Source organism: Juglans regia, chromosome 16, assembly GCF_001411555.2.
Source record: "Juglans regia cultivar Chandler chromosome 16, Walnut 2.0, whole genome shotgun sequence".
NCBI lineage: Eukaryota > Viridiplantae > Streptophyta > Magnoliopsida > Fagales > Juglandaceae > Juglans > Juglans regia.
This window is the reverse complement of record NC_049916.1, coordinates 26,311,298-26,318,588: the sequence shown is the minus strand read 5'-3', so window position 1 is coordinate 26,318,588 and position 7,291 is coordinate 26,311,298. Positions and strand designations below refer to the sequence as shown.

At 29.3% G+C, this 7,291-nt stretch overlaps 1 protein-coding gene across 2 annotated transcripts; it reads left to right on the top strand.

Moving 5' to 3' along the window:
- Positions 1-4,621: 4,621 nt before the first annotated feature.
- LOC109002291 (cocosin 1-like) lies at positions 4,622-6,765 on the top strand. Of its 2 annotated transcripts, none has more exons than XM_018979969.2 (4): positions 4,622-4,731; positions 4,958-5,159; positions 5,591-6,323; positions 6,442-6,765. In XM_018979969.2, exons 2-4 carry the CDS (start codon positions 4,964-4,966, stop codon positions 6,596-6,598), a joined length of 1,086 nt encoding a protein of 361 aa, XP_018835514.1. In that variant the 5' UTR covers positions 4,622-4,731; positions 4,958-4,963; the 3' UTR covers positions 6,599-6,765. The 2 variants fall into 2 exon arrangements, with proteins under 2 accessions (XP_018835514.1, XP_018835515.1); XM_018979970.2 differs by having other exon boundaries at positions 4,950-5,159.
- The last annotated feature ends 526 nt before the right edge of the window (positions 6,766-7,291 follow it).

The following is a 7,291-nucleotide window of genomic DNA, read 5'->3' as shown; positions in this document are numbered from 1 at the left end:
ACGAAGAAAAAATTTTCCCGTACTCTTCAGATTTCTACCACCCGTTGGTATGCATTTCTCATCTAATCTCACCTCTAACTTCTCCATTTTGTTTTTTTTTTTCCTGTTTCTCGCATATTTTTTTCTTCTTTCTCCGTGTGCGTTTCTGTGGGGGAGACGGAGAGCTGCGCGTGGGGGACTCCGAAGGTGGGTGTGATGGTCGCCGCCTTGAAGGGGACTCGTCGGTGGTGGTCGTGAGGTTCGGTGGCCACGTACGGCGGCGTAACGTGAAACAAATGGGTGAAACCCATTTCCGTTCGGTCTCCGTGGGGGAGACCGAGGGCTGCGCGTGGCCCACTGCGAAGGCGGCTGGGATGGTCGCCGCCTTGAGAGGGACTCCTCCATCGTGGTCTTGACCGTCGGTGTCGGCGTACGGCGGCGGAAACTCAAAAAAATCAAAGAAACCCATTTCGGTTCTCCTTCCACGGAGGAGATCCATGGCTGCGCGTGGGGAAGATTGAAACTGCCAGGGATGCTCGCCGGCGTGAGGAGAACACGCCGATGTTGGCCGTGACGATAGCCGGGACTCGGCAGCGCCGGGCAGCGCTGAAGGAGAACCAGCCGTGCTCCGGACTCGCCTACGAGAGAGAGAGAGTTTAAGAAAAAATAATTGTGTCAAATACATTGAATAAGTATTTATATGTCCTACAATTTGCCATCTGAAAATGTTCAATAATAATTTTTTTTTTCTTTTTTTTACAACTATACTTTTGTTTTTACTATAATATTACATTGTTGAATTTTTTACATAGGTTGAACTCCGTGAAGTTGAAAGTGGAAACAAGATATCCCAACAACAAGCTACTCATAAAAGTATCAAAAGTATGGATCCTTTAACTTCTTAATTTCATACTGTAAATTAATAACTGAAATAATTTATTTTGCTTCATTGATTTTAGAATTTTTTAAGTCAATTATTTAATGTCATTTATTCAATATTTATTCTGCATGAACTTTGAACTGTTTCAAATTATAATTTCGAATTAGTTTAAAAATTATTTGAAGGTTTTTACATTATATATTATTTATATGACATAATTTAATTTAAAAAATAAATTTTTAAAATTTAAATCTTATGTATTCAAGATAATATAACTAGCAACAAAAATTATATTTAAAATTGTAACACAGTCAATTACATTAATAAAATGTACAAATAAAACATAAAAGTGGCTACATATAGAATTTTTATATAGGAAAACTTTATCAACAAATCTATTTCTATATGTAAATACTTATATCAATATTTATAGTTTTACCTATATAATTATACAGAATCAATTATTGAAATATTAAAAATTTTAAAAATTTAAATTTAAATTAAAGATTTTGATAAAATAGAGTACGTACTTATTAAAAATAATATTGTATATAAACTTATACTCTAAAAGATGCTTGAAAAATAAAATAAAATAATAATTTTGTGAATATTCAATGATAAATTATTTCGGCTATATACAACAATAATAAACAGTACCACAATAATAAATGAATTTTACTACACAACTTCTATCACATTTTACATTTTATATTTTTTTAAATTTTTTAAATTTTTAATATTTTTTTTAAAATTTTTTTGTGAGTTTATTCTTTTTAAATTATTTCAAATTTTCTATTTATTATACATATAATAAATATTTGATAAAAAAATAATAAAAATTAAAAATAATATGGAGTGTAGAGTGTTAGAAAGTAGTGAATATTTTTTTATAATAAATACTACTAACCAATACAAATAGTAATTAACAGTGCTATAATATGTGATACAATAATAAACAGTACCGAACATTACTCGTGAACAATAATAAACAATTACAGTAATAAACAGTTCTAAACAGTAAAATAAATGATAAAATTTTATTAAATATTTTAAAAAATTAAAATCATGTAAATAATTAGAGTTTTTAATATAATTTAAATCTCATAATATTTTTAATTAACTAAAATCATTTTATCTAAATGATTTTCTATCATTATAATATCTTTAGAATTTTCAAAATAAAAGAGATTTACTTTAATAATGAAAAATGTGAGAATAATATAAAAATAAAATATTCTGGATTTTTTCAATGCTCCTTGGGTCATTGAATATTATGGTTGAATTTTACAACTTGTATTTTAAAATATGCTTCAAGAACAAAATGAAATAAAAATTTTATGAATATTAATAATAAAGTTTGTAAATAATAGAGATGTACTTTCCAATTAAATAATTATTAGATTTTAAAAAATAAAAGTTTAGTAGTGGTATTAATGAAAGTTTTTATATATATAAACTTGAGACAAGAAATTCTACCGACAAATTTAGTTCTATATGTAAATACTTACATCAATATTTACAGTTTTACCCATATAATTATACATAATCAATTAGTAAAATATTGAAATTTTTAAAAATCAAAAATTTAATTAAATAATTTGATAAAATAGAGTACACATTCAATAAAATTAATATTGTGCATAAACTTGTATTTTAAAATATGCTTCAAGAACATAATGAAATACAAATTTTATGAATATTAATAATAAAGTTTGTTAAAATATTTTTAAATTATAATTATGTAATTATACTTCTTTTACTATTATTTTACTACTAAGCAAATTTTTTTTGTTATTTATATCTAAATTAAAAACCTCATAATTTATTCTGATTACATATTATATAATAAAACTAATTGAATTAATCAATATAATCATATAATTTAATTACATTTCGACATAATCAAATGTTATATCTTATTAGTTATATATGCATGTTTATAGAAACAATTATGTAATATTTAGTCGTTTTAAACTCTACTTTCAATAACCAAAAAAATAATTATGTAATATTTACTTTCCTGACTTGCTTAAACATATAGTCTGTCTAAATCTATTATCAGAGACTTTAAACAATTATAGTTTACTTAAACAATTAATTATGTTATCTTCATAGATCTTATCATTAAATTCTCTTATTCTACATTAGATGTTTATATTTTAGAATAACCTAATACAGGGCAAACGTGCATCGCACGTAAATACACTGCTAGTACTACTTATATATGAGTTAGGCTACGTAAGAAGCTTCCAAGATCAGTAGTAGTACTACGTGTTCGAACCTCAATTAATTAATTTACGTTTCTAGCTAATTTAGACTACTGTATAATGTCGAAATGGGAAATAATTACACGGTCTGGATTGGATATTGCTGCAATCCGGTGGAGATCTGATCAATCAAAGTCGACGTCATGAATATATGCTAATTATAATTAATTAATTGGAAAAGATAACTTTTTAAAAATAAAAATCTTTAATTTACATTATGATCACCAGTACACACCATTTACATAATTTAATTTAATTTAAAAAATAAATTAAAAATCACATTTTCTTTAAAAAAAATAAAACTTAAGAACATTCCCAATGGATTATATAAAATCTATATTTTTATAAAATTTGAAAAAAATAGTTCAATATAGCTCATCCAATAGATTATGCATTTTATAACTAATATCGAATTTGCTATAATATCATCTCTACATCTATGGAACATTATTCACTCTTGTATAAATATTTAATTATTTTTTTCTCTAATGTTTACTCTTTATTCATTTCTTTATCTACTTTTTTACTTTATTTGAAATGAATAAAATATATTAAAAAGTATAATATTTAAATAACATAAAGAAAAAATAGATAAACTGGTGTATAGTATATTGTAAAAGTTAATATGTAAAATAAAAAAAAAAAGATTTTGACGATGTATTTTAAATGATAGGATGAAGAATTCCATTAGGACTGCTTTAGATCATTAGTATTGGTTTATGCATATGCATATGCAAAATCACCTCTTTTGCATATTCATTTTGTCATTTAAGCAAAACTTTCATATTAGCTTATGTATATTTGAGACAAAATAATAAAAATAAAAATAAAAATATTTTATTATTTTATTATTATTATTATTTTTGCCTAAATACAATTTCATAGCATCTAGTACATATATTAATACAATTTCATGAATCTAAATTTAACAATTCCATATATAATAAAATACATCAAATTCTTATAAAAAAATTATCAAATTTATATACACAAAAAATGAATCCCATGTGCTCATAAACAACACATATTAACATGGAAATACAATACAAATACATTACAATATAAATTTCTCTAAGATCATTACAATACAATACAAATTTGTAAGAAAGGAAGGAGAGAGAAAAATTAATAAAATATATTTTAGAAAGTGAATAGTTGATCTCTAAATTTACATAGATCGTGATCATAATTAACTAAATATTTGGATGCATAAGTTAATATAGAAAAATTTTAACTCATATTATGTAAATATAATTTTACATATAGATACGCATAGATAAATGTGAATACTATAAGAATTCTAGTCAGCTAAGGAATACTACACGCGTAAATGATGCCATCCATGCATCGTGCGATTGCATATTCAACGCGTGGATATCGTTCGCACGTACACGTAGTCTAAATTATTTTTCATCATGTACGTGTACTTTTTCGTTTCTTCTTCCCATAGCCTACCTGCTATTATATATATATATGTAGAAACCCAGCTTGCACTATCTATTATCTTCATCATATATATAATTTCATAAATTTCATAGCTGATCTGACGTGTTTTTGTTATAAACTGCTGCTACGTGCGTACCCTTCAGATATCTACAAATACAGGTACAGAAATTGAAAATGTGTACGCTAGCTAAATGCTATTAGTTCTTCTCCAAAATTTTGTGTGTTCGGATTCTCGAGGTTGCTCCAAAATCAGAAAAAATAGTTGTAGCAGCCATTGAATTATCTTTTTTCAGTTAAATATATTCTCTCTTCATTCAAATATTAATAGCCATGCGCCCTGCTTTATTTTTTATAACCTAGCTTATTTGATCAAGTAGTACTGCAGAAAACTATGGAGTTTGACTTGGCATCCAAGTCTGCCCAGAAGATATTCGAGGGAGATGGTGGATCATACTATAGTTGGTCGAGTTCTGAATTTCCTGTGCTTCGTGAGAGCAAGGTTGGTGCTGGGAAGCTTGTTCTACAGCCTCGCGGCTTTGCTCTTCCCCACCATGCAGATTCTTCCAAAGTCGGTTATGTCCTCCAAGGTTAGTGCGCCGGCGTCGCTAGCTACATTTTCCTGGATCGAGGTTCTATAGATGGCCGGGAAGTCAAGTGGCAGTCTAAATTTGAACAAGATTAATCGATCTCTGATTTTAAGTTTATTTAGTACTCTAATTTTCTTTTGAAAAAAAAAAAAAAAAGGTTCATTTAGTACAAAATTTGAAGTATTTTAATTAGTCGTTATTATATTTCTGAAATATTTGAGTTGACCAAGTGAAATGATCCAAAACATCAAATACCTCATTTTTTACAAAATTAGTAAATAATTATATATTATATATCCATTATCTACCGGTACTCGAAGTTCACCAATCTCGTTCCATAATTCGTGGGTTTCTATTAATTTAGCTCTTATTATTATGAACAGCCAGATTTATTTGTGACCAAATTTTCTCACAAAGTTGTAACTTTGCAGGTAGTGATGGAGTGGTTGGGTTTGTATTCCCAAATACAGAAGAGGAGGTAGTCCTGAAACTAAAGAAAGGAGATGTCATCCCTGTCCCAGCGGGAGCACTCTCATGGTGGTTCAACGATGGCGATTCCGAGCTAGATATTGTATTCATTGGCGAAACTTTTGAGGCTCACATTCCTGGCGAATTCACCTACTTCTTTTTGAGCGGTGCCCAAGGAATCATGGGAGGTTTCTCGCAGGATTTTATAAGTAGAGCTTATATTACCAGTGCAGAAGATGCAAACAAGCTCGCGAAAAGCCAAACCGGGGTGCTGATAATTAAGCTGGAGGAAGGAAAAACCATGCCTAAGCCACACGAAGACACCAATACCAGAAAACTGGTGTATAACATCGATGCTGCTTTGCCTGACATTGTCGTCGAAAATGGTGGACGAGTTACGACATTGACAGAGGCCAAGTTTCCTTTCCTCGGAAAGGTTAAGGAGCTGAGTTGCAGTCGCGTTAAACTCGATCCTGAAGCAATGTATGCGCCGACATATACGGCTGATTCTGCAGTACAAGTAATCTATGTAGTTAAGGGTTGTGGGAAGATTCAAGTTGTGGGCATTAATGGGAAGCGAATCTTGGACACGGAAGTAAAGCCTGGTTACTTGCTTGTCGTGCCCAGATTCTTCGCTGCTGCCAAACTCGCAGGCGAAGATGGATTGGAGTTTTTCTCCTTGGTCACAGCTAAGAGGTAATATTCAAGCGCTCTCTCTCTCTCTCTCTCTCTCAAGTACTCTTACATCTGACATTTTTGTTTTTTGCAAAATTGCTGTTGTTCATTAACGTAATGATGTTTTGTTTTTGGTTAGGCCCGTTTTGGAAGAGTTGGCTGGTAAGACATCTGTGTGGGATGCTTTGTCTCCTGCGGTCATAGAAGCCTCCCTCAATGTTTCTGCAGAATTTGGGCAAATTTTCAGGTCGAAATTGGGAAAGACAGCAATCATCGTACCTCCACCACGGAATTAGATCATCGATCATAGCCAGTATTTAAAGACAAATACGTTTATTATATATTTACGTAGATCGATCGACCATATATAATATTGTTGTATTGAAATTGAATAAATGTATGCATGCCACGGATCAATAAATTGAGAAGTTATAGATCTTAAGATAAGATCATTTTATGTATAAATTCATGATGTTAAGTTTTAGTGTGATGTAAACTCATTTCAATTCATTATTACAGATTTTTTAATTTTTAATATAAAATATAATAAATAATTTAATTTTTTTAAATTTTAAAATAATAATAATATTAAAAAATTATATTTTAATTATATTTTATAATTTCAATTCAATTCATTTTAAAGTATTTTTTATTTATTTTACCAAGATATATACTGCTACACGCAAACGTTGCTACTGGCTAGCCAGAAGTTGCGCGAGGAACAGGCAAACGTTGCTACTGGCTAGCCAGGACTTGCGCAGTCTGCATGGAGTACGACCCATTAATTTGCATTGAAAAAATGCTAGTCCGGCCTCAAAGTTATCGCTTACCGCTGGCTGGTCGGCACTCACTGACTTTTGATTGACGATTTTTAGATTTTGTATTATATAATAAATAATTTAATTTTTTTAAATTTTAAAATAATAATAATATTAAAAAACAATATTTTAATTATATTTTATAATTTCAATTCAACTCATTTTACCGTA